Source organism: Mesocricetus auratus, unplaced genomic scaffold (assembly GCF_017639785.1).
Source record: "Mesocricetus auratus isolate SY011 unplaced genomic scaffold, BCM_Maur_2.0 Super-Scaffold_100020, whole genome shotgun sequence".
Taxonomy (NCBI): Eukaryota; Metazoa; Chordata; class Mammalia; order Rodentia; family Cricetidae; genus Mesocricetus; species Mesocricetus auratus.
Genome location: NW_024429201.1, coordinates 25757264 through 25784113, shown reverse-complemented (window position 1 = coordinate 25784113; position 26850 = coordinate 25757264). Strand labels below are relative to the sequence as shown.

Below are 26850 nucleotides of genomic sequence, written 5' to 3'. Positions count from 1 at the left end.
AAGAGGTCATCACTCTGGGAGCAGGAGCACAGGTCCTCAGATGGATGACTTCATTCTGGCAGCTGATAAGACAGTGCCTCACTTAGAGCACAATCAATGAATCAGTGCCCGCCCTCCATGAGTGCAAGTGTGTATGTGTGTGTGTGTGTGTGTGTGTGTGTGCACCCACACGTGCATGTGTGAACGTGTGTGGGCATGGGTGTGGGCCAGATTCGATTATTTCTATATTACTCATTCTCCTGTCCCTTTTTTCATTTCAACTCTTTTCCTACAGTACTCCAGAGTTTTTAAGGCTCCTTCCCCCACTCCCCAAAGATCTAGGGTAGTGAAAAGACAGATATAAATATAGTTTTTGCTCCCTCTCATTTGCTGGAGATGTCAGCTAGTTAGGTGGGCAAAGACCAAAGAAATTGACTCATCCATTCACTCTCATTCATTAACAGACCTTTGATGGTGTCTATACAGATGAGTTTTCAATCCTCATTCACTTTATGATCTAGGCTCTGGTAAACAGATCCTCATGAGAAATATGTCATCTCTGGTCTACTTTTATGCTTCTTCAGGGATCTTTAAAGTAATTTTTCTACAAACTTGGAACATATGTAGGGGTTATATAATATAGCCAATGGTTAAATGGAATTCTGCATGCTTGTCTCTATCAGTGATCCACAGAAAGGTTTTCTGCTAGCAAGTTAGATTCATCTTTTCTCCTAGTTACATGTCCGAACACTGGAGTGAACTCATTCACAATCCTTCTCTACTTTGTCAGCAGTTTATTATTTTGAGATTGTCCTTAAAGCTTGTCTAACTATTCTTTTTGTCAACATTATATATTTGATGCTAGTTGATACTCATCCATTAAGGAATACATACACATTCATTGTGCAGTGCCAGGTACTGCCTCAGACACCAGGGCTACAATTGTATGTGATAATAATCCCTTTAGGAAGTCAACAAATGAAGGAGACCAGACAACACTCAGCACAGCTCCTTCCAAGAGACAACACCATCTTAACCACTGACAGCTATGCCTGAAGCCAAATGAGGTTCTAATATGATAGAAAGTAGGAATTAATAGGTAGAGGTGATAAAAACAATTATTGTTCTTTATGTATTGATTGCATGAGCTAACTGGTACAGCAAAGATTAAGCTATATATAATATAGAAAAAGAGTGTTTTACTGAGTTTTGAAATACCAGGCTTTGAAGTGATTTTCTGTCAGAAGATCTAAGACACATGGCCAATTCGAAAGAGCAGAATTTCCCTTGTCTCTTGGATTCTTAGAACAGAGAACCAAAACATGCATACTATCCTGAGTCTCAAGATTAAGGGTGAGTTATTTTGGAGTCTAGTGAAGCCAATCTGGGGCACAAAACACAAAGGCTTCGATGAGCAAGAGATGACCCTGTTGTGGTAGTTCGACAATAGACTTGGAAGAGGAGCATGGTAGCAATCTAAAGTCAAGAAAACTCTGCTTCCTCCAGAAGATTGTCTACTGTCAGATGCAGCAGAAGTCCAGACTTGGAAAGTCAGCCCTGAGCTGTGAGTGGACATTGGCTATCCTGCCACCCAAGGCCTTTGAACACCTAACTGGAAATCGGCTCTGTCTCCAACACCTCTAGATTCTCCATGTGCTCAGCAAGTGGAACTCCTCCTGATTTTTGACCTTACTAGACTTGATCCACTCTGTAACAAAGGGTCTCCATGTAGTTCTAACACTGCTGCAAACTTCTGCTTTTTCAGCCCCTCATATATTTACTTACAACAGAATAAAAAACACATTGGCAAAGTCTCAGATAAAACAAACCGATAACTAGATTTATGCTTCATTAAACTCTACTTTGGCCTCAACAAAATTGGTGTTTTGACCATTGTCTTCTCTAAAAACAGGACTGCCATCAGTCTTTTTTACTTTAACAGGAGGATTTGTTTGGAATTATTCATTATTGACAGTGACTATACCCCCTCTTGGAGAGTTTTGAGGACCCAATGCTGATCAGACAAAGGAAAAAGGTCAATGAAAGAAGATATGAATGGTGGTTCCATCATCTTTTCATATCTGATTTTTTCACAGGACAGAGAAAACTAAGGGTACACAGTGACTCCCAGGTGCCAGGGTGATGTCTCTGATAGCTCAGTGTCTGCAATGATCAGAGTTTGAAAATTGGCAGAATGAATAAAACAGACTTCATTTTGAATTTTAACCCCAAACTTAGAGTGCTTAATTTAATAGATTGCCAACCCATGTAAGATTTTCAGTTCTGATGTAATAGAAATCATTACCTACCTCACAGGATCACTGAGAGAGTTCAATAAGAGCAAACATGACTTCTGGCACCATAAAGACCCTCTATGGACACCACCTCCTCTCCCCTTTCTATTCTCTCTATAACCACACTTATGAGGTAGCAACACAATTCCCTAGATGAGATTGCTACTGGGTCTCAAGGTTTTCAGATTTTTGCTGACTGAAGTACCCAACTGTGCTGGAATGATTTATGTAAATGCCAGCTGGAGATGAATGATGAACGGCACAACAGATGAGTCATTTCAAAGCACTTCTGAACAGGCTGATATTTCCTGAGAACTGGGTTTCCTCACAGAGGGTGGGAGAGACCACCCTAGGACTCAGAGGTTCCTGAAATAGCATCTTCAGAGCATCATCAACTTTGTAGAGAGGGTTGCAGACTCCCTAAGTAATCTTACCCAGGGATTAAGGGTTTGAATGTTTAAATATGACAAATCTATGATTGAATTCTGATTGCCACTCAGTAACACCCTTGTGAGAACTAACTGAAGTGACATACCTGAAGCACCTGGGCCAGTGCCATCACAGAGGAAGTATTTAAGTCCCTTACCCTCCGTGAAGACCAGAGTTTACCTCTAAGATGTTGGCTGATGCCTAGCAACCTTCAGCAGCACAAGTGCCAAAGGAAGACTTTCTTCTTAAAGCTTTGCATTTGGGTAGCATATTACAATGCTAAACCTCTTCTCTGTCTCTGATTTCATGTGAAGGTAGCAGCCAGGCCTCTACCGTACCTGGCATTAGGTCTACATCAGGGATTGGCAAACTAAAGCCTGCTGAGATACACAAAGCGTGTGAGGATTGCACAAGGGTTAGCCAATGGAGGGTGAGTAAGCAATAGAATGCAAAATCAAGGGTGAAGCCAGGACTAAAACAAGGCTCTGGCTCAGCACAGTGCCCTCTCAGACTGTTCCATAAGCATCCTGAGATCACAACATGCTTGTCTGAGCTCTCAGGCTGACACAGATTAGTGGCTTTCCGTAGCAATCAACGAACCAACATGAAAAACTAATGTATAGTAGCATAATGATTCCTGAAGCTCACCCCCCAGCAGTCAGAACTCAAGCAGACAGGCTCCGGCTTATACATTCACCATGTTTCACTTCTGCAGAAGTGCCTGTATCCCACCCCTCCTCCTGTACCCAACCCCAACATACACGCCAATCATTATTTAGCAATGCCTGTCTTCAACCTGAAAGAAACTATAATTATTGTTCAGTCATGTGAAACCTTATATCATAACTAAATAAACAGCTGCTTGAGCAAGATGCTAATCAAGAGCTTGAATATACTTTATTAAAAGGTTGTCTAATTTCATGCCATTACTCCTAACTTCCTGCCAAAATAGTTTCTCTCAATAAATGTGGCTAAAAGAAAAATAGAAATGTTGCCTATCAAAATATAAATATCAGTTAGAGCAATCTGAATATTCATCATGGCATGTGAGGATGCTTTCTATATACAGAACTTCAGAGGTTAAGGAAATACCACCTCACAGATGGGTTAGTATTCACTAACTGCCTAACAGATGTGTGTGGTCCTTTCTTGATGCATTTTAGATCCATCATTTTAGTGAGAGAGCCTCATGTTTCTTTTATTCTAGAAGAATCTCTATATTCTTCGCATTGTTGGAGAAGCAAGTCTGTCTCTGTGATAATGTATGTGCAATTCGCTCCTTTATGTGGCCAGTATATCGTGGAGACATTCTGATTTACATCATACGTAAACTCAGTATTAGTTTCCTGGGATAGGTGGAACCTATTCTGATAGAGCTAGTAAAAATGGCACAAAACATGCATAAATCCTGACTAATGACTCAAGTTAAATATACCTCAAAGAGAGTTCCATCTTATTAAAATTCGCATATATTTTTCTTACATGGGAGTTATTACTCTGCGCTGTAGCACGTGTTTTATTATAAACACGGAGTTCATTGATGAATAGTGATGGCGCAGCAAATCAAGTCAACAGCTTAATTGGCTCAGCAGGGTTCAAGGATGCTTTTCCTGCTGGCTAAGCAGAAGCTCCCATAGCCTAGGAGTTGGAACATGGTTCCTGGGCTCCTGGCAGTTTCACAATGGAGAGGGACCCTTACCTCAGGCCCTCGCCCTCAGGAGAGTTTTGTCTGCAGTACTCCAGAGTGTAGGTCTCTGTGGCCTCAGGGTTAGCAGGCCGCCATCTGACTATGGCCGTATTCCAGCACACAGTGCAGTCTTCTGCATGAATCACAGGCGTGGAAGGTGCTGAAGAGAGAGAAAAACCAGTGGATAACAGAGATATGCCAACTCTGGAGGGAATATTTAAGTATGGTTTTATTTTTAATTTTTGCATTAAAAATTATCCTGAGCTAAAAACTCAAGAGATAAAAAAACAAACTAAAAAAAAATCACTTACATAGCTAAATGTCTCTCTCCTTCCTCAGCATTACATATTGTCAGATTCTATCTCAGCCCCAAACAGTCCCAAACAGTCGTTTTCTATAAAGCCTACCCTGTTTTCTTTATATAACTACTACAAAAACAAAACAAATATTCTTTCCCTTCTCCTTTTACCCAAAAGGTAGACATGATCTTGTCCCCAGTAGTGTCAGTACAGGTTTGGGTGGGAAGATTGTTCATTTTTGTGTTTTAGGTTATTAAGACAGGATTTCATGTAGCCCAGGTTGGCCAGGAACTTGAACTCCTGTCTCCACCTCCCAAATGCTGGGAGTATATGTATGAGTCAGCACGCTGAGCCAAATATTTGTTTTTAAAGGCAAGAAGAAAGGATACAGGACTAATGGTGGGAATAAGCTACCTCCTCCCTGAGGCAACTGTAATGATCTTAAAGGCAAGGGAGCCTTGGTCAATACTATATCTCATGTTTCAGTTCCTTGTGGAAATACATTCTCACCATGAAAATATATTTCCAGTTGAGCACCATTCTGTGTTTTCCTGCATCTGTATAATGAAGCCCAGTCTTATTAGCTTGCAAATAAAAGCTCTATATGCTAACCCTTTTTTAAACGATGTCTTTCCTTACTTTCAAGATTAAGGAATAACAAAGATCTTATAGTGCCCCACACCACAATGCATACTTCATGGCTGCTTGTTGTTTCTTTGGGAGGAATCTGCTCCAGTTAGCACATTATGTCTCACCGATCATTTGAAGCACTCTATGCAGGTGTCAGCTCTAGGGAGCCATCCCCGATCCTGCCCTTGCCCTGTCTGTCTTGGTACTCTGTTGAGTGCTCTCATGATGACCTAGACCTTTACCCAACATTCCCAATGATCTGCCTTTTTAACTGCTCAGCTTAACCCTTGTCATCTTTCAGACAAGAGCTCAGTCATGTTGCTGTTGTCATTGTACTTGAGGAATGATCCTAAGGCGTCATGCTACTGGATCCATGCTCTGCCTTGGAGCTCGCCCTAGGCCCCACCTTGGTCTTATACCCATCATTTTGCCCAACATTTAATACACAGCTAGTGCTTCCTAAATACTTAGTGGTTGATTTCAAGAGTCTGGGAAGGACTGAGTATTACCCATAATAACATCTTAGCACCTGCTTACCTGTTCTAAAAATTGCTCTTTCACTGGGCAGGCTACATCCGGTGAAGTTGATGGCCATCACCCACACTTGATAACATTGGTCAGGCTCTAAGTCTTCAAAAATGCAGTAACTTTCCTTCACAGTCAATCTGTATTCTTCTACTAGTTCTATCGTGAGACACAACCATGAGTTCAAAGGTGACTTCTAAAGTAAACTACTAGAAAAATCAGTCTATGATTTTTGCATCGGACTTGAACTGATGACTTTACAAATATTATTGTGTGATAATTATCTATGGTGATATATTATTTATGATTTATTAAAGCTTGCCTAAGGGATTCAGAAAGCAAAGTCAGCCACAGGCCATAGAAACCAGGTACACACCTTTAATCCCAGCAGCCAGAAGTTAGGAGATGGTGGTACACACCTTTAATCCTAGTACTAAGGATTAAAAGATAGACAGAACTCTCTGAGGTCAAGGACACCCAGGGATACATGAGATTGAATCAGTTTAAAAGTAATAGATCACACACCTTTAATCTCAGCACTAGAAAGGTATAAAATATAGGAGCAGGGTCATCAGTATTCAGTATGAGGCATTCATTTTCCAGGCACATGGAGGAGAGGCAGCCGGGTAAGCTCATTCAGCCTGAGGTAGTGGTAAGAGCTAGTGGCCTGCTGCTTTGTTTTTCTGAACTTCAGCTTGAAGTTTGAACCCCAACATCACTCTCTGGATCTTTTACTTTCGTGTTACAATCACCTCTTTTAGGGTGTGTAAGAAAGCAATAGAACTCTAAAAACTGATATTTAGAATGACAAAGTATTACTAGTGAACATTTTATCACAAAATAATAGCATGTTAGTACATGTCTGAGGTTCATACTCCACAATTAAAGTAACTTATTTCAAAAGCAAATATCAAACTTGTATAGTATTTATGTCACTTAAGTAATATAGTCTCAAGAAAAGCCTCAAGTTCCAGGAGTCCATCCCTGGAAAGGACAGCTAGGTACTTCTACTTAAGACTGTAGAACACCTTTATAGACTAGTTATCAAGTCTGCTACTCAGTATGGCGCTCCAGGTTTCAGATCCTGACAGTTTCTCCAGGACTTCAATGTCACCCTCTACAAGCTTTAGGGATTGGCCTAACTGGGGTGACAGGAATAAAGACATGGCTGACATATAGCCACATGTACAGAAAAGGCTGGGATTTGGTGGGGCATACATTCTGATGGAAATGCACCACCACGAGTAGCAACTGGAAACTTAGCATGTTTATTCTACACAGCTGAACAAGGAGGCAGGCTTAGCTAATAGCGGTAGGTCTTCAGAGGGGGCAGTCTCAGGCTGTAAGCATTAGGAAGAAGAAAGCTAGGGTTGATAGTTTCTTCATACACTAGTCAATCATTCCCAAACACTCATACGTGGACCACAGGAAGGCTTGGCCACCCCTCTGAGCCCCACCAAGGGAAGGCTTGGCCATCGCCAAGGGTCTGAGGCTTTGGAGGCCTTGGCATGGTTGTGCTTACGTCAACAACATGCATTCACTCAAGACTTCATTCTTTCACCCAGGCCGTCTTCCACGCCCCACATTTCAGAATCCCTTTAACTATATATTTCTACTTTTACAGGGAAATATTTAAATTTGATAGAATAAGGACCTATTACAAGAAGCTGAAATCAAGACTTTTTTCCTTTTAAAATTTCTTGAATGGTTTTACTTTAAATATTTTTATAGGGAGTATTATTAAATACTATTAAAATGCCTACCTTTTTGTCTTTTTATTTGTTAGGGGTTTGGGGCTTTTTGGTGCAGTCTAGAGACCAAATTTGCATGAAATGCAGCATTCTCCTGCCTCCTCCTCTAGTCTGGAGCTACAGGTTTAAGCTACCTATTTCATCTAGTGACACCTTACACTTTAGACCAATTTGGTTATTTTTACTGAAACGCTATCTTCCTTTAAAAGAACAGTTTTCTTTCTAAAACTTAGCATGTGATAAATTCAGCTATCCATCGGTATTGCCCTGGAATGTCACCATCTCAAAATACCTCTAGTTAAGAGCCCAGATTGCTTCCCAAAAGAAACTTAGGACTCTGGCTGCCTCTACGGAGCACGACACATCATGCTGCCCTTCAGACTTCAGCACTGGTTAAACCTCTATTCTCGTTGAAACTCTGGATCCTACATATTGAGGGCTCAAAGTCTAACCTGAATCCGAGTCTTAATTATAATATTCATGTTGACCATTGTGATGGTATTTATATGCTTTTTTTCTCATACCATTTTCTAAACTGTTCTTTCTGCTAATATTTTATTATATGGTTGTTGAGGGATTTTGTTATCATTCTTGTTTCATAACTGGCTATAAATGCTCTGTGGAAATGTACACATTTCAATGTGTATATGTGCATACGTTTCTATGCATGTATAATGTGTGTATGCTTAAGTACTTCACATGAAGATGCAGAAACACAGGCCTGCATATGTGGAGGTGTAACATCTTACCGTTTACTTCTTGGTCATCTTGAGGCTCCTCCACGCAGTACACCTGGAATGAGTCCACAACATCTTCCTTGTTCGTGCTCCAGTACACCGCAATTGTTGTGCTGGTAGCAGAGTTTGGCTCCTGAGGTTCCAGTCTAGGAGGCTGTGGAACTGGGATAGAAGCACAATTCGCTATGACTAATGCCATTTTACTGATCAATTGTTTTGTTCAAAATATGTTTAACATGTTGTTATAATTCCAACAATATAGAAATCTATGGGGTAAAGGTAGGTGCGGGGGTCCCTGTTTCCAACATACAGTCCAACTTCATTCCTTGGATACAGCCACTGTCAGGGCTGTTTTCATGTCCCTCCAGAATGTTTTCCTGGCACTTCTGTAACAGTATAAGCAACACAAATAGAAATGAACAAAAGTGGGCCCAAACTACATAACACTATTTTGTAGTCTTATACTTAGAGAAATAAATTTACAGTGACTAATGGATTATCCAGTAACTTGATTTTACTTCTTAAAATTCCCTTGAATATGCTTTAAGATAAGAAATGCTATACTGGCAATCTCTTGGTGGGCTGGACTAATTGGGAGCATGTGGGGAGGGGAGAGGGAGTTAGAAGAAAGAGAAGGGGAGAAGAGGAGGGGAGAGGAGAACAGGAGAGAGCAAGAAAAGAGATATCATAATAGAGGGAGTCATTATAGGTAAAGAGAAATCTGGTACTAGGGAAATGTCCAGAGACCTACAAGGTTGACCCCAACTAGTAATCTAAGCAATAGTGGAGAGGCTACCTTAAATGCCCTTCTCCAATAATGAGATTTATGACTACCTTATATGCTATCCTAGAACCTTCATCCAGTAGCTGATGGAAGCAGAAGCAGTCACCCACAACTAAACGCTGAGCTGAACTCTGGAATCCAGTTGCAGAGAGGGAGGAGTGATGAGCAAAGGGGTCAAGACCAGGCTGGAGAAACCTACAGAAACAGCTGACCTGAACAAGGGGTTGCTTATGGACCCAAACTGATAGCTGGGAAACCAGCATAGGATGTCAGTTTGGAGGGCTGGTTAATCTATGGAGCCTCTGGTAGTGGATCAGTATTTATCCCTAGTACACCAATGGACTTTAGGAGCCCACTCCACATAGAGTGATACACTCTCAGCCTAGACACATGGGGTAGGGTCCAGGCCTGCTCCAAATGGTATGACAGACTTTGAAGATCCCCCATGGAAGGCCTCAACCTCCCTAGGGAGCAGAAAGGGGATGGGATAGGGGGTTAGTGAGAGGCGTGGGAGGAGTGGAGGGAGAAGGAACTGGGATTGACATTAAAAGAAGCTTTTTATAATTTAAATAAAAAAGGAAAAAAAGAAATGCTATACTGTTCTATATTGACATAGTTTATAAAAATAAAAAGCCATGAGTCCTTTCCAGAAATTGTTATAGTATTTTCAAGGTGAAGAAAGGCTTTCATTAAATATTAACTAGAATTTTTAAAGCTATAATCTATCCTCTCTTTCTAACATGGTATCTCTACAGACTTTTTAAATTAAAATTTAAAAATTGACAAGGGGTAGAAGTAATCTCTTTATAGAATTACATATAAATTTAGATGTCTAATCTAATTATGTAACACTGAATTTTAAAGACAACAATATTCTCAAGTGTATTACTGGAGATTTTTTGAACTTATAATTATGTATATTGAACATTAATGCTGTATAGACCAATCTCTGAGTAATTATCTTTCTGAGCTTATTAGACATGATCATTGGACATATTTTATACATCATAGAAAAAGGTTATTCTCATAGTTGAAAAGATGTCATACTTTTAAGATTTGTGCATGTGCCTCCCCAGCCAACAATTTCCTAAGAGATAAACTTAGTGGAATAATGTAGGCCAAATTTATAGGCTGACACTCAGGGAAAGAAAACAAAGGTTAGTTCAACAATAAGGTCAAAATGAGGAACAAAATAAACGGATTTGGAGAATGGAATAAAAAGACAAATTGAAATGATTCAATAGAGATAAAGAGGTAGAGAAACAATGCAATTATTTAAAAAAAGGAGCAGACAAGAACAATCAAGTTCACAGGCTTCAGAACAAAGGCTGACTTCAGGTTAATGCAAGACACGCCCCCAGCTACCTCCATTATATTAGCCTCATTTTCTCCACTTTCAAAAAATGAATGACTAATGTCATTACATCCTAGGGTTGTTGCATGCAGCAAGACAATATGTATAAGTGTTTAATAAATGTGCCTGGCTGGAGGCAGCATTGGGATGGCAAGACAGCCTTGGCAAGAAAACAGAAAATGGAAAAGACAGCAAGAAACTCCTGACAGGGAAGGCTGAACTGGAGTCCCAGTACCTGATAAGTCATAGAAGCCACAGAGATAGGACACTCTGAGCAGGCTACATGGGAAGGTGGATACCCACCTGACCAGGCCTTTCCCCTAAAGACTGACAGTTGTATCTTCCAAGAGAGAATTAGAGCTACACTCCAAAGGTATCCATCCAGAGAGGTGATCTGACAAGTTTTCATGATGCCCAGGGTTATGGAAGAGCCAAACAAAACACTTCAACTATTCTTGGTGGTTTTGGACAGTGTGGAGAGCTTGGGGCATGAACAATGGGAATGCTCTTCTTCCCACTGTATATTACACATGGAGCTGGAGCTAATCTTGTAGAAATGGCAGCATCTTTCTATGTCCTCTTCTCTAGCACAGTTTAGCACATCACCGAATTTTAAGGTAGAGCCATTGTAGGGAATTAAGCAAAGCGTGTAGGCTACAAGTAATTTTGTTTCCAATATGCTCCTCCTAAAGAATTAAAGTTAAAATACCCGATCCTCCAAACAAGAAATGTGTTTTCTCCTGAAAATGCTCCAAAGGGAAAGAAGCCAATCCCATAGACACACTCTAATAATTATGACTATGTTTGTAACTCATATTTGTAAAACACTGGAACCCAGATTTTACATGTTAGTAATTCTTCTTACACTTTTACAGGAGTAACTTGATGTTAAAAAATACAAGGGTAATCTTGGGGCTTCTTTGCCAGAGGTCAGAGGTAGGAAGAGGAAGCACCCTGTGGAGCCCCTCTGACTGAATGCATCTGTAGAGAGTTTTCATACTCGGAGCTAAACATTAATCTGCTTGGATTTCAGTGCCTGGGGCCCAATGTAGATTCCGCTCGACCTAGCTTTCAAAATTTCCCCTCACAATACAATCATAGTGCCATGCACCTGTGATTCCAGCACTCAGAAAGCTGAAGCAGAAGCAGCATGAGTCTGATGCCAACTTGGGTTATATAGTGAGACACTTTCTCTAAAAAGCAAACACAAGTTTCCAGGAAAGCAGCATCAGTCACAATAGCCAAGAGGGGGAAACAACCCAAGTGCCCATCCATGGATAGAGAATAGATGGATGGATGATGAGTGGGTGGGTGGATGGATGGGTGGGTGGATGATGGATGGATGATGAGTGGGTGGGTGGATGGATATAACCCACAGCACAAGCATATAGAAAGTTGTGACACATGTTACAAACATGAATGAACATAGAAATATGCTAAGTGCAATAAACAAGTTATAAAAAGATACTATCTGAATTCACTATCGGGGCATTGCAAGTCATCAAACTCAGAGAAAAAAGAAAGAAGAGTGGCAATTTCTGGGGTCTAGAGAAAGAGGGAGTTAGTTTTAATGGATACTGAGATTCAGTGTTGTAAGATGAAATTCTGGGGATATATGGTGGCAATAGCTGTCAAGACTATGAGCATACTTCATGCTATATTCATACATTAAATGTATACAACTAAAGATGGTTAATATGCAGGTATGGTGGTACACACCTTTAAACTCAGCAGTAGGTGAGTAGGTAGAAGCAGGCAGATCTCTGAGTTCTAGGCTAGCCTGGTTGAGTGCCAGGCCAGCCAGTGTTTAATAATAAGACAAAAATAAATAATAAATAAAACAAAATAAAATGAGTAGTGATATAGTAAATTAGTTTTAAATATATAATGTATGTATAGGAGAGTTAGTGCCCATGACGTCCAAGAGAAAGCCCCAGATTCCATAAGGCTAGAGTTATACACAGTTGTGAGCTACCTGCTGCAAGAGCTGAGAACCGAACCCAGTCCTCTGCAAGAGCAATCCACACTCTTAACTGCTGAGCCATTTCTCCAGCCCTAATATGATAACATATGCATCTTACCACAATTAAAAACAAATCTAAGATCCAGAGTCAAGATGCCTAGCTATCACTTCACTGATGTTTTTCCTCTTTCCTTGTCATGGGGGCAGCGGATGCCGTATAAAGATTCTGAGACCAGATCCCCCATATCTCCAGCCAGCTGTGTGGCTCTGAGCAACATGATGTTTTGTTGTGTTCCTCTCTCCTCGCCTGGCCATAGGGATAATAACTAACTTTCTTGCTGGGGTTGATGTGGGAGATGAGATGACTGGTTCTGTATGTTTCACTGGGACCCAGCATCTGTGGGAACTGAATAAAAGGCAGTAGTAGCTGCTTCTCAGAGCTTATAGCAGGAGCTTGTAATCCGTGTAAGTCAGCAGGGGCCAGCTCCCCAATGGCCACAGAAATACATAGGCCCTGGGCCACATACTCTGCAAAGCAGCCACAGAGCAGCTTGGACCATTCACAGGAGTCTCTCCCAGAGTGCTTCACACCTGTAAACACACATTTCCTGGGTTGATGGCTAGCAGTCTGTAACTGTAATTCTGTGGCTTCTAAAATATACAAAAAGCCCTCTCATTGAGCATCAGGCACTCAAAACTCTAGTCTTGTAAATGGGCAGCTGTGTATAATGAAGCCTTAAAGCGGACAGCAAACACACATCCATGTGGGACAGCTCTGAAGAAAATTCATTACGGTAAATGACTGACTTGTCTACTTTATTGACAGTGTTGGGGTGTGAGTATTCTGCAGCAGGAACTTTTGGGAGGAAGCTCTCTTTTTAAAAGGCATGGCAGCTTCTGGCTGGTTCCAAAGCTAGAACCTTTCCTACAGGAATGCGGATTATAAACTCAACTGATGTCTGTGAGGTCTATCTGACAAGGGTACCTCTTGCTGAGGACATCTGAGCACCCTGTACAGTAAGCAGAACTCAATAACCAGGAAAACGGCAGCTTCGAGCCTTTAAATGTTGCACTGCCTTGTTTGCTAAAATAGAACATTAAAAAATAATTTGAAAAGCTGGCAGGATGCGCTGACAGCTGAGTGGGAGGCCCCTGGCTGCAGACCATGATGCTGAGCTGTGGGTTCTCTAAGCTAATCTGTGTGACTTGGTGGGGGAGGGGGAGTAAATAAAGAAGAAGAGGAAGGAACTGAGCTGAAGAGGGGGAAACTACTTATAAGGTAAACTGGCTCACCGAATGAGAAAGTATTGTATTCCTTTTTATTCATCTGCTGGGCTGCTGGTGTGAAGCAATTCTCTTACACAGAGGGAGAGAAATTCTAGTTAAAAAAATAGAATAAAAGAAGAGGGGACCATTCAGTTCCATTCACTTATCTCTCCTGTTCCATCTAGCAGAGTCACATAGCTTCAAAGGGAAAAGGATGACATTCCAGAGATGAACGGCTGGACCCTGCATTATTTCAGAGTCTAGCTTCAAGCCTTTACAGACCACACCCATCTTCACCCAGTTACAGAAACTTGCCAAAACAGGCAAGCAAGAGCTGCCAAGATCCATCGAGGTGAGTAACATGAAAATGCTCACCAGCCACTTGTCTCAGCATCTGGTTACCTCGCGCCGAGCTGTCATCATAGTGTTCAAAGAGCGAGAAGGCGGCGGGCATGTTCTCTAAGGAGGCCGTGCTGTCCATGGCAGAGAGCAGCCTGTCAAGGGAACAGATCTCCACTAAGTCAGGAGAGCATGGACACAGGACCAAAGCAGTCTTCCTGTTCCTGCTCGACCAGGTGGGAGCAACTGTGCTCTGTGTGAGGCAAGGTCCCCTCCCCCAAAAGCATTGGGACATGTATACATCTAAAACCAATGTATTCGTAGATTCCGTAGACACCTGGTAGATACTAGTGGTCTCATCTCCAGGCTCTCAAATTTGAAAACTTTCCAGTTATCTAGCCTTGGACCCATTTCTCATAAATGAATCCTGAACATTGCTTCATGTCCACGATTATTTTATTTCCTAAAGGGTACAATATCCCAAGCCAGTCTGGAAACTTCAATACTATGGGGATGTCCCTGTTCTCAACCCTCAATGCCAAGCTTCCGGTCAAACTAAAAATAATACTCACCTACTATGTGCCAGGCTTCCAGTCAAACTAAAAATAATATTCACCTACTATGTGCCAGGCTCTGCTGTAGGGCCTGGGGGTAAAGCTGTGAGAGCGAGGCCAGCCATCTTAGGAGACAGGCCTCAGCTTCCAAAGGGACGGGTTCTGGAGACCCAAGTCCTTCTCAAAGAGGGCGCCCACTCTCACTGAGCACTTGGAGTCCAGGTACAGCACAGAAGCATGCATACATACAGAACAGAAACGGGTTCGCCCTGGAGGGGAAAGACGCCGGGGCGTTTACAAAATGAGCTGTCTTTAGCCAGAAGGGCCTCAGATGGCCAGGGCTCCTTCTCCAGTGCTCTCACACAGGCCTGGAATGCTCTTCTAGCAAGGAAGTCAACTTTGAGGAGCTGCGCTGGCTTCCTTCTCTGCACGCATAGTATCCCAGCAGCAGATCCACGCTGGGGCCTTGGCACTAGCTTCTGGTGCCCTCTCCTCCCAGATACAGTGCCTTCCTTCACTTAGCTCAGCTCTCTGTTCAAATGTCCCCGCTGTAGAGAGAGGCTGCGGATCAGACAAGGCCTGTCCCTGCCAGCCTCACTGAAGCCCCTTTCCCTGTAAATTTGTTATCATGGCTACATTCTTTCACTGTCAACTTTACCAAAATAGAATTTGCATGCAGGAAAAGACTGTCTTATTCATTACTTATGCTTTACTTGATGTACCATAGGCACTTAGTAAATATACCTTGATTTAATAAGATTCCATGAGAATTTAGTAATGGTTTAATCTGTGTAGAAATCGGGATCTCAGGTATAGTAAATCTGGTGTTACAATAAGGGGGAAAGATCATGAAATAGTTAGAAAGTCCCTTCTATGCTTACTATTGTTAAATGTGATAAAATTCACTATTATTTGATTTGGAGGACATGCTCCAGCGAGGACTCCAGGGCATTAAGAATTAGCAGGGATTTCTGAGGCACAGAGAGCGTACAGTTATTGCAGATGGGAAAAGGGCTTGAGCACAGACCAGCGATGCCAAGGGATACGGCTAACCAGAGAGTAGGGCACATCATGGGTGTTGGGAAGCAGGGACAGATATGAAAGGGAAAGTGTTTTTGACTCGATGGAGAAGAGCCTTTCACACACACTGAAAATTTCTGTTTTATCTCTTCAGATAAGCGCAATCACAGAATTGTTTACATAAGGGAAATGCAGACAACCCTGACTAGCAGCTGGGGAAAGATGGGAGCCAGTACACAAGCTAAGCAGTCCCCACAGAGGCTGGACCAATGAAGCAAGCACACAGAGCCAGTCACCTCATCTCCACAGCAACCCCAGGAGGAAGGGTTAGTTATTATCCCTACTGACAGGCAAGGAGACAGGGAACACAATAAAACATCATGTTGGGAGGCCCCCACACTGCTCTAGATAGCGGAAGATTAAAAGCCTACATTAAGGTGTTGGGGGTGCGGAATATGGGAAGAATAGACTAGGAATTATTATTTTAAAGTGATCAGGGTTGGAGAGTGACTTAGCAGTTAAGATCACTTGTTGCTATTGCAGAGGAGCAAGACTTGATTCCCAGCATTTGCATAGTGGCTCGCAACACAGTTCCAGGGGATCCCAGTGTCCTCTTCTGATCTTGGGCATCAGGCATGCATGTTATACACAAACATATATGCAGGCAAAGCACCCATACCAAAATAATAAATAAGCAAATATAAAAATGTGGCCAGTATAGACACCGAGCTTTCTCAATACATTTCACTGACTAACTCCTCCACAAAAGCTGGCTGTAGATGCCACAGTAAAACATCTGAGTTTTAACTTGTACACCAACCCATTCAATTTTAACAGCAAGTTGATATCCTTTTACAAGTCAGTCCTACAATGGCTGAGAATCTCCTGTTCACTATTATAATACAGAAGGACAAAACACAGAGGGAAATGCATCTGCTTAACATAACAGCATTTGTAAAGCAAAAATGTGTTGTTCAAGATATGCAAATGTTGGGTCTAAATATGCTTGACAGCATTCCTTAATTTAAGCATTTTAGTGCTGAGAAAAATCAATTAATATAAAAGCACTGTCTTCAGAGATACAGTATGAAGTCAGGAAAAAAGCAGGGAAGAAACAAATAAGAGAAAATAAACCAGACAGCACTTCCTATAGAAAGGAAGTAGAAGTTGTCTTGAAGACTTTAAGTTGTGTGTGTGTGCGCACCTGTGCACACTCTCATGTTTATAGAGCTTTCTTTAGCTGCTCATATTTCTCACCAAATCCAAGGGTTGTGTTGTCCTTTATTTCACTACATAAAAATATTGGTCATCCCAACACCTGCACAACTCATTGAACATGGAGATGTCAAATCGATGCCTACATAGAGTCTCCATCCCTACATTCTAGTGCCTTTGGTACAGGAGTGTACTCTGAACACTACCAAAAGAGAAATATAAACACCAACCCAGCCATGAACCTTTGATCCACAATGGTATCCAGCCTGCAGGATATACTAGGGCAATGGTGGCACAAAGCCTGTGAGAGTAACCAACCAATATTTGATGTGACTTAAAGCACAAGCTCTCATACCCAACACTGCGTGGGTGACCAAGAACTACTGACTAGATAGCCCAGGGCTCTAGGATGAAGCCAAATAATACTGATCTAAAACCAAGGGGGAAAAAAAACCAAAAATGCAGTGATAAAATGCCTCCTAAAGATATTCTGCTATATTGATGGATCAGTGCCTTACTCAGCCATCATCAGAGCAGCTTCTTCCTGCAGCAGATGGGAACAAATGCAGAGACCCACAGCCAGACATCATGCAGAGAGAGGGGGGGGAGGGAGAGAGAGAGAGAGAGAGACCTTGTAATATTCAGCCCTAAATGGGATGTCTCCACCAAATCCCTTCCCTCAGAAGTCAGGGAACCCCAAAGAAGAGGAGGCAGAGAGAGTTAAGAGCCAGAGGGGATGGCGGACACCAAGAAAACAAAGCCTCCTAAATCAAGAAGAGCAAAAGTTCTTGTGAACTCAGAGAGACTGAAGCAGCATGCACAGGGCCTGCATGGGTCTCTATCAGGTCCTAAGTGCATGTCTTATGGATTCCAGTCTAGTGTTTTTATGGGATCCCTGAGTGTGTGAGCAAGTGGGTCTTCATTCTTGTGCCTTCTCTTGGGCTCTTTTCCTTCTGTTGTTGGTTTGTCATGTCCAACTTTGATATGATAGTTTCTATTTTATCTTATTATATTTTATTTTGCTGTTTTTTTAAATGAGTGAATGAATGAATGCAAAACTAACCACTAGGGCAAAGGTTAACAACTGAACTGTCATTTATACCTTCTGGGAGAGGGAAAATCAGTTTTCTCCAACGGAGTGACACTGGGTATATCAACCATTCCAGGACAGGCCTTATGATCAAGAGCAGTTAACCAACATATAATAGACACCACTGTTTTTTGTGTGTGCTTTTATTTGGTTACAGCTTGGTGTTTTATTTTTTTTTCTTGTTTCTTTCTGTTTGGGTGTTGTTTTATTTTATTCTCTTGGTTGGGGGTTGTTATATGGAGTTTTTGTTTGTTTGAGAAAGAACTTAAAGTTAGGTGGGTAGGGTAGGGAGGGGGAGAGGATCTGGAAGGATTTGAGGGAGAGCAAGAATATGATTGACATATACTTAAATTTAAAATTTATTTTAAATAATAAAAAGAAAAATATTGATTATCCCAAGTATATTCCCTTGTGATATGCAGCAGTAGTAAAGATTAATTCATTGTCAATTGGGAGTGAAAAAGAAATTAATTAAAATGACATGCAAATTACCAAGTTAAAGCATAAAACCAAAGGAATGGCATTTAGTATGCAATGGCTGTCTATTCATATTAGTGGTAACCAAGTATTCAGAAAAATCCTTCAGCATTTTTAAAGTAAAAGCATTTATAAATTTTCACTGATCAAGACCCCCTGAATGTGGGTGTCAGTGAGGAGGCGTAGGTAATCTATTGAGGCTTGGGCAGCAGATCAGTACCCATCCCGAGTATACACATGGACTTTGGACTCCCATCCAACAATGTGAGGTGCACTCTCACCCTGAACTCTTGGGGGGAGGGTCTAGGCCCTGCCCTGTATGAAATGACAGACTATGGACACCCCCATGGAGGGCCTCACCCTCCCTGGGGAAATGAGGGGATAATGGGGGGGTTGGGGGAGGGCACAGGAGGAGGGGAGGGAAAGGGAGAGGGACCTGGAACTGACTTGTGAAGCAACCTTGTTTCTTATCTAAATTTAAACTGAAAAATAAATTTTAAAAAAAAGAATGCAAAAAAAATTTCACTGACCAAATTTTCTTCCTGATCATTATCTTACACATATGGATGGGATAAAAATAATTAAATATGCATCTATATTGTCCAGTGTATATGAAATAGCACTTAAGTCCACATATTTTTAACTTCAAAAATTATTATATTACTCATCTTTAAGTTTAAAAATATATGGATCACTGCTTGGGTGTGAGTTTCTGAAACTCACCCATGGGAACTGGTAAAAAGCCTCACACTTACCTGCAAATCCCTGAGGAGAGGGGGGTGAGGCTCCAGGGTCTGGGGCATACTGTCATCCGGGGATTCAAGCACTGTCAGTTTTGGAAACTGCTCTCACCCAGAGGTTCAGTCTGCCTGTCCATTACAATCACCCAGGAAGTTCTGAAAATGCTCAGGCCACACTTCAAACCAATGAAGTCCCAGTGTTAGGACTTAAGAATCAGACAGCATCAGCAGGTTTTGGGATTTTGTTTTGTTTTGTTTGTTTTTCATGACAGGGTTTCTCTGTGTAGTCCAAGCCCTCCTGGAACTCACTTTGTAGACTGGGCTGGCCTTGAACTCAGAGATTAGCCTGCTTCTACCTCTGGAACACTGGGATTAAAGGCATGTGCTATCGCACCCATCTTACAGATGGTGTGTTTTAACACTCCTCAATTAACTATTCACAGGACAGCCACTGTTTTAAAACTCTGGTCAACTAGTGCCAACACTAATATATAAACAGCCCTTATAAAGTATATTGGCACTGTATTACAACCAAATAAGATTCATTCCTGTGGCTTCAGTTATCTGAAAAACATCAGGTTTATATGTCCCAGATAAATACTTCTTATTTTAGTAGTAGCTGTCTACTCTCTGCCATTGAACTTAAATAGAAATAAGCAACATTAATAACTTAGAAATGGGCATTTATGATCCCACTAACATGATAAAACCTTGGGCCCAACTGGCAGGAAAGGTCACAAGTTCTTGCTGTGGGGCAAAAGGAAAGGGGTGAGATCAGAGTCGGGACGTCAGCAGCAGATGGTCCAGAAGACAAACTTAATCTGATGTCTGTGTCTGCACGGACAGCACTTTCCAATCAGGAGCATCATCAAAACAAAACACAATCAATAGGGTAAGACTCATCAGGTTAGCTGAGCAGAGAGAGCTACCTTCTGAATGAGTGAACATGCCACCAGGACAGACATGAGTACTAAAATTGTCCATTGCAGCAAAGAATGATTGCTTCAAGTGCTCATATTTAACCAATAAGCCTAATAATTTATAATCTTTTTTTTTAAATTCAGAAGTGGGAAAGATGGTTGAGATTAGATCAGAAATACAGGCCACGTCTCAGAAAGGTGTTAAAAGCTACACTATAATTGTTATTTAGCCAAAGCACATGCAATTTTCTTCTGAAGCTGTCATTTAATGCTTAGAAGCACTATGTCTAAGAGTGGAATCCTAGCAGCTCCCTCGATGTGTTTTTAATTGGCATCTCAGCCCCCAGCCCCTCAACCCCACCCCAAGCACCCCACCAGGCTCTCCTCAGTCTTCACACCATGTTACATATACCTTTCATTGATTTCCTCAAAGGACTTGAGTTGGGAGAGGAGGAGGAGGAAGAAGAGGAGAGAGAGAGAGAGAGAGACTAATTAACAACAGAAAGTAAAAGCAACCAGGAGCATTAAGATCAAACATGCTAAACAATCTTTACCCCAGGCATCCCTGAGACCATTTGTCTTTGGGTCTTTAGGTGGAATAGCAGGGAAAGTGTACTCAGAGGGGGTGAGAACTGTGTGGAGGAGGGAGGGGCCTTAATTTACAGTTTGTCTTGCTCTCTTTGATGGGCCAGAGACAGTGCGCTGTTGTATTCTACTTCTATGTATTAACAAATATTTTAGAATTCCGTGCAGCAAGGGAAAAAAATGACTGAAATTTGTTCAGTGTGGGCTTTACATTATGATGAAGTCAGCAGTTATCTTTGAGGGTTATCTTCTCTCTACTTCCAACATTCTCCACCTTTTCTAGAGTGGATAAATATCACCACCAATGGCATAAACAAATGTTAATAGCTGTCCTCCTAGAGAGAAAGAAATATTCTCATCAAAGATTACAGTGCAGCACAAAGTGCCTTATTAATGTTATACCTCATTAGAGGGTCCTAACTTTAAAATTTTAAAGCTTTGCTTTAATTAGACATAAAGCCACCTAATGATTTTTAAATTCTCCATTGAGGATGGCTATATGCACTTGATCTAAATTCGCCCTGGCCAGAGGTGTCCCCAGAGGCCAATCATGAGCTTTTATAATGCCTATTTTTATAATGCCTAGTAATGCCTTACTTCAATGGAAGTTCTAAGAAGACAGGGAACTTTGAAAGAGGGGTCCCCTCTCAGCACTGGTAGAGATTTCCCATTTGACAATTAGGCTTGTGTCTGTCCTCTGGGAAAACATCTGTATTACTCCTGGTTAAACATGAGTGTGTAGAGAGCCAGCATCCTCTGGAACATTCTAGGGATTCCCGAGGAACAAAACTAAGGTGCACCCAAGAGAGGATTGCTCTCCAACCAGTGCTGTGTTTGAATTAATGAATCTTGTCGTGAGGAAGCTGCTTCTTGCAATATCCCTGTCCTATTTGAGGAAGGTGCCCCCAATGAAGTCTCCCATATACATCAAAAAGGGAACAAGAAAGTTACTGCCATCTGCTTGGTAAGGGCATATGGACTGGTTCATAGGAGAGGGCAGCTCAGATGAGAGAGCTCATATGCAGGCCAGAGACCAGTGTGTAGATGCTAGACAACGGGAGGCCATGCTGGCCCTCGGAGGAAAGGCATGGCATAAACAGGCTGTCAGGGGGCTCTCCAATCAACCTTCTGTTATGTGACTAGAGGATAGCCCCGCCCCCTTCCATGAATCTCTTGGGGACCTAGGAAATTGGACCATTAGGATTTCCAGGGCCTTTTCTACAGTGTAGGCATCAAGAGTACCCAAAGAATTTTGAAATGTCAGAATTGTGTGAATTTCATACTGAGAGACAGAACTTTCTGGGTTTGATTTGGAGTTTCTCCTTGCCCTTTTTTGGGGGGGTAGTTTTTTCAAGATGGGGGCGGGGAGGTTGTTTCACTATGCAGCCTTGGCTATCCTGGAACTCACTCTGTAGACCAGGCTGGCCTGGAACTCACAGAGATCCACCTGCCTCTGCCTCCCGAGTGCTGGGACTAAAGGTGTGCATCACCACCACATCCCACTGCTTTGAGAGCCAGCGTCTTGAGGTATAGAACAGACAGGACTTGTACCTGTGGTTGTGCTGCCCCGGTTTCCCAAGTGCTGTGATTACGGGGCTGTGCCTCTGGAGCCAGTTTATAAACTAATTTAGTGAGTCTTAAAATTAGACTTGTGTCAGCATCAGCACCGGGTATCGGTACTTACTGCTTCCTATGGTACTTACAGCCAGGAAAACCGTCTCATCAAGCTCCTCTGCCTCTCTCACAATGGTCTCCAAGGTATCCTTGGCTGCGTCCATGCTCTGCAGAAAGTGGACCATCTGGTCGTGCAGGAATTCCATCTTCTTCCTCTTCACTTCCTCGAAGCCTTGGGCTTTCTCATCATACCGTGCCAAGACCTTCTTCATCATTTCCTCATTCTGCTCTTCTAGGCGTTTCTCATTTTTGCTACAGTTTTCCTAGAGGGTCAGGACAAAGGCATTTCTAAATAAACAGAGAAGTACTTCCTCTGTTTGCCCCTCATCTTTTTTCCTTTGGAAGAACTGGCCTCTGACAGGCCAGCAAAACAGTCAAATGTTAAGAACATGGTCCAAACCTCCAGCTTCTATATCTGTTTTGCTGTAATTAGTTCTGCGATGGAAATCACTGTAAGAGTACCATCAAGAAGGAACAGAAATATCAAAATTTAAAAAGGAAGAAAAGAAAATCATGTCTGGGGAGGATCCTGGCCATCAGGACATGGAAATGACTTGTGTGATTTTCATTGTACCAGTGTTCTTCTGGGAGGGGCAGTTTTGCCACAGTGGAAGGAACGTCACTATCCATTTGGACAAAACTGGTGGTTAGTATCCTCACCAGAGAGCCTGGGGAAGGGGACAATAAAACAAAGTTCACTAATTCATAGTGGCAGCAAGAAGGCCTCTTCACTCCTGATTGACAGCCACAGGGATCTGGGCCACCTCTAGCTAAGGACAGAACGTTCCTACCCACTCTCTTCACAGTGAAGGGGCAGAAGCTAACAGCCAGAAGTGTGTGTGTTCAGAGGTGCTCTGAGACACCACTGGCCCCTACCATAAGGCTCAAGTCAGTGACAAGAACATTTCTGGAGGCCAAGCAGCGAGAGACAAGAAAGAAGAGCAGAAGACTCAGTCCCAGTCTCTCAACCAAGCAATGGAAGCAGTAACACCTCTTAGTGACTGTCTGACGCTTCACTTTCAGAAATCATCCGCTTTAGCATGCCAGGGCCCCAAGAAGTGAGCATCTCTAGGGAAAAGTCCTTTATCCTTAAACAGAAAGCAGTCTCATTGCTCGCAGTGAGGGAAGACTATAAGAACCCTCACTTTGAATAAAGATAACCAACAATGTAAACTAAACACACAAACACACACACTATACATCACATATACTATATATCACACACATAGATATAAACTATATAATACACACTCTATACCACACACACACACACACCATATTATACCACACACAGAGACAAACATTATGAACCACATATACATATACATGTAGTTAGTCTTGTCAGACTTTCTTTGGGCCACCAAGCCCCAAATAATAACACAGGACTTATTAATTATGAAAGCTTGGCCTTAGCTTAGGCTTGTCTCTCTAGCTCTTATAACTCAAATTAACCCATTTCTATTAATCTAAGTTCTTCCATGTGGCTTTACCTCTCCTCCATTTTGTACATCCAACTCCCTCCATATCTCACTGGCTAATCTCCATGCCTAGATTCATCCCCTGAGTTCCTCTCTCTGCCCAGAAGTCCTGCCTAACTTCTCCTATCTAGCTATTAGCTGTTTGGCTTTTTATTAAACCAGTCACAATGACACATCTTCATACAGTGTAACAAATATACCACAACACATATACACACACATATACTATACTCCACACATACACATACATACACACTACATACTACACCCTCCCCACACACAAACACTATATATCATACACACCACATATTACACACATGCACACACACTATATACAACACACACACATCACACATACTATACACCACATGCACATTACAATACACACACCAATTCAGTTCAAAGTCACTTACTGTTGACACAACGAATAAAGGGGGAAAAAGTAGAAAAAGTTTGCTAACTTACCTCAACAGTGTTAAAAAAGGATTCAATCTCACTAACAAAAGCTTCAATCCTCAAGGATTTTTCTTGTAGGTTCTCAAGAAATTCTCCTAATTGAACCTGAAGGGAAGAATTAAAGTGTCTTTACTGTATAATATTAGGGGAAACATTTCACTCAGTGGATTCTGGCTTCCTTCATGTGTCTGTGGAGATTTAATATACCATATTCACCAACAAATCAAATTTTAGGGATTTTTGTGCTTCTCCTAAATGGATTGGACACAGTTATGTATGACAGACAGTTACATTTCATGGGGCTGGAGAAGTAGCTGAGTTGGCATACTACCTACTTTGCAAGCATGAGGACATGAGCTTGCTCCTCAGAACCAATGTAAAACCAGCTATTCATGCTGGTGCATGCTTGTAATCCAGAAATGTGGAGGTAGAGACACACGGATTTCTGGCTCTCTAGGCAGCCAGCCTTGCCTACTCAGCAAGTTCCAGGAAAGGGAGAGACCCTGTCAAAAGTTTTGTTTTGTTTTTTTAAAGTGGATAGTGTCTGAGCCGGGCGGTGGTGGTGCACGCCTTTAATCCCAGCACTCGGGAGGCAGAGGCAGGTGGATGGATCTCTGTGAGTTAGAAGCCAGGCTGGACCGACAGCCTCCAAAACAATACAGAGAAACCCTGTCTCATAAAACCAAAAAAAAAAGTGGATAGTGTGAAGAAAAATAATTGAGGGTTTTCTCTGACTGCCACATGAATGTAAGCACACATATGCAAAGATATTCTCGTTTAATAAATGAGATTTGAATTACTACTGTTCATAAGGCCTGGAGCTTTTGTACAGTCTGAAGTAGAACTCTGTGCTGTTGGTCATCAGTTTGACAAGCTCTAGAATCGCCTGTAAACAGACTGTAGATACAATGTGACCCCCTGCCTCTAACTCCTGCCAACATGACTTTTCCATGGTAGGCTATACACTTGATTTTGAAACCAAAATAACCCCCTACCCCATTCCTTCCTTAAGTTACTCGTGCCAGGCATTTTCACAGTAACGTGCGCAGCCTTTTGGCTGAACTGACCACCATGCCTCCATTGAGTCTTCACATGAGCATGCACAACCCCAGTGTGCCTGGCAGAGCTGAAAGGGTGATCAGGGTACCACCAGGCAACACAGCAGCACACCAAGTGATACAGAGGACTGTCTACTAAATCTCAAGATTATAACCGCTTTGAAACAGTTAAGGTTGCTAAGTAGCAACCAAGTAGAAAATTTATGGAGTGGCAGATGAGAATAGACCCTACTTCACCCATAGTTCTAAGCCAATGGTATCCTGGCCCGATAGACATAATAATAAAAACAAAACTGAACAACAGAACTTCGGTGACAATGATACATGATGAAGCCTCTTCAAGAGGCCTCTAATTCCCAGTAGGTCTCAGCTCCTAAAACCCCACCTCCCAGATCCCTAGGCTCCTGTCACACAGCTGTATCTTTTTATAGTTTCTTCTCACATTTGTGCTTTCCCTATAGTTTCCATTTCTAGAATGTTCTCTCCACTACTGACTAATGGACAATCTCTACTTCATCAAGGCTCAGCCAAGCTTCAGCTTTTAGAGACTCTTTCCTCGGTCCTCCCAGTACCCCACCCCCAACTGATGAACTCCCAAAAGCTTAGTCTCTCAGCATCCTGTACTGCTAAAGCATCCTCTATATTGCTAAAGCCAGCACTGATCTGAGGAACCTCCAAGTCCATCTCCTCACTTCCCTCTCTTTCTTTCTCACTCCCAGTGACTGGCATCCTTCCTGACATAGAACAGGAGATCAATAAACACTGAAAGCAGGAAAGAAGTGAACCAAGGATGAAGATGAGTTAACAAGGACAATCACCATGATGGAGAGTAGGGAAAGGAGGAAGCTCTGGGGCTTCAGGAAACCGCAGCCAATGGTCTGCAAATGTCCACCTACAGACCTTACAACTTTTTGTGGTATCTTAGATTCACTAATCCATGTACGTGAGTGTTTTGTCTACATGTGTGTACGTGCACTACGTGCCTGACTGCACAAGAGGGCATTGGGGTCCCTGGAATGGAGCTACAGATGGCTGTGAGCCACCATGTGGGTGCTGGAAAACGAACCCAGGTCCCCTGAAAGAGCAGGAAATGCTCTTGGCTGCCGAGTCATCTCTGTAGCCCCGGCTTTTCTTTTCTTTTTCTCTTTCTTTTTTCCCTTTTCTTTTCTTTTTTTCTTTTTTCTTTTTTTTTTTTTGAAAGTTGCCTCCAACTCTTAATTTTCATGGGTAATTTAATAAAAAAAAAAGCAAGCCTTCCTGGATTTAGTCAGTGGCTCTTACTTTTCTCCTTCTCACATTCCTTAAACAACATCAAACAAACAACATAAAAAGCCCTTAAAATGTTCTTTTAAAGATGACACAATACTCCTACTTTTGAATTGTTTTTTAAAAATTGAAAGATTTATATGATCTAAAGAGATCAGAGTATTATTTTGGGACTTTTGAAATTGTCAACATTTTGGCAAAACTTAGATAAAAACAAAACATAATTAGTAAAAGGGTATGGAAAACTTAGCAGACAGTGACCAGTAAGTCAATCTTCAAA

The 26850-nt window shown here is 41.9% G+C and overlaps 1 protein-coding gene across 1 annotated transcript in view; it reads right to left on the bottom strand.

Moving 5' to 3' along the window:
- Positions 1 to 26850, bottom strand: part of Cmya5 (cardiomyopathy associated 5) — a 96544-nt gene that overhangs the window by 18808 nt on the left and 50886 nt on the right. Inside the window, exons 3-9 of the mRNA XM_040728986.1 lie at positions 24256 to 24351; positions 22342 to 22575; positions 20466 to 20488; positions 14074 to 14192; positions 8344 to 8493; positions 5856 to 6002; positions 4402 to 4549 (exon numbers count right to left, since the gene is read on the bottom strand). Coding sequence (XP_040584920.1) covers positions 4402 to 4549; positions 5856 to 6002; positions 8344 to 8493; positions 14074 to 14192; positions 20466 to 20488; positions 22342 to 22575; positions 24256 to 24351 — 917 coding nt within the window. The remainder of the gene's footprint in view (positions 1 to 4401; positions 4550 to 5855; positions 6003 to 8343; positions 8494 to 14073; positions 14193 to 20465; positions 20489 to 22341; positions 22576 to 24255; positions 24352 to 26850) is intronic.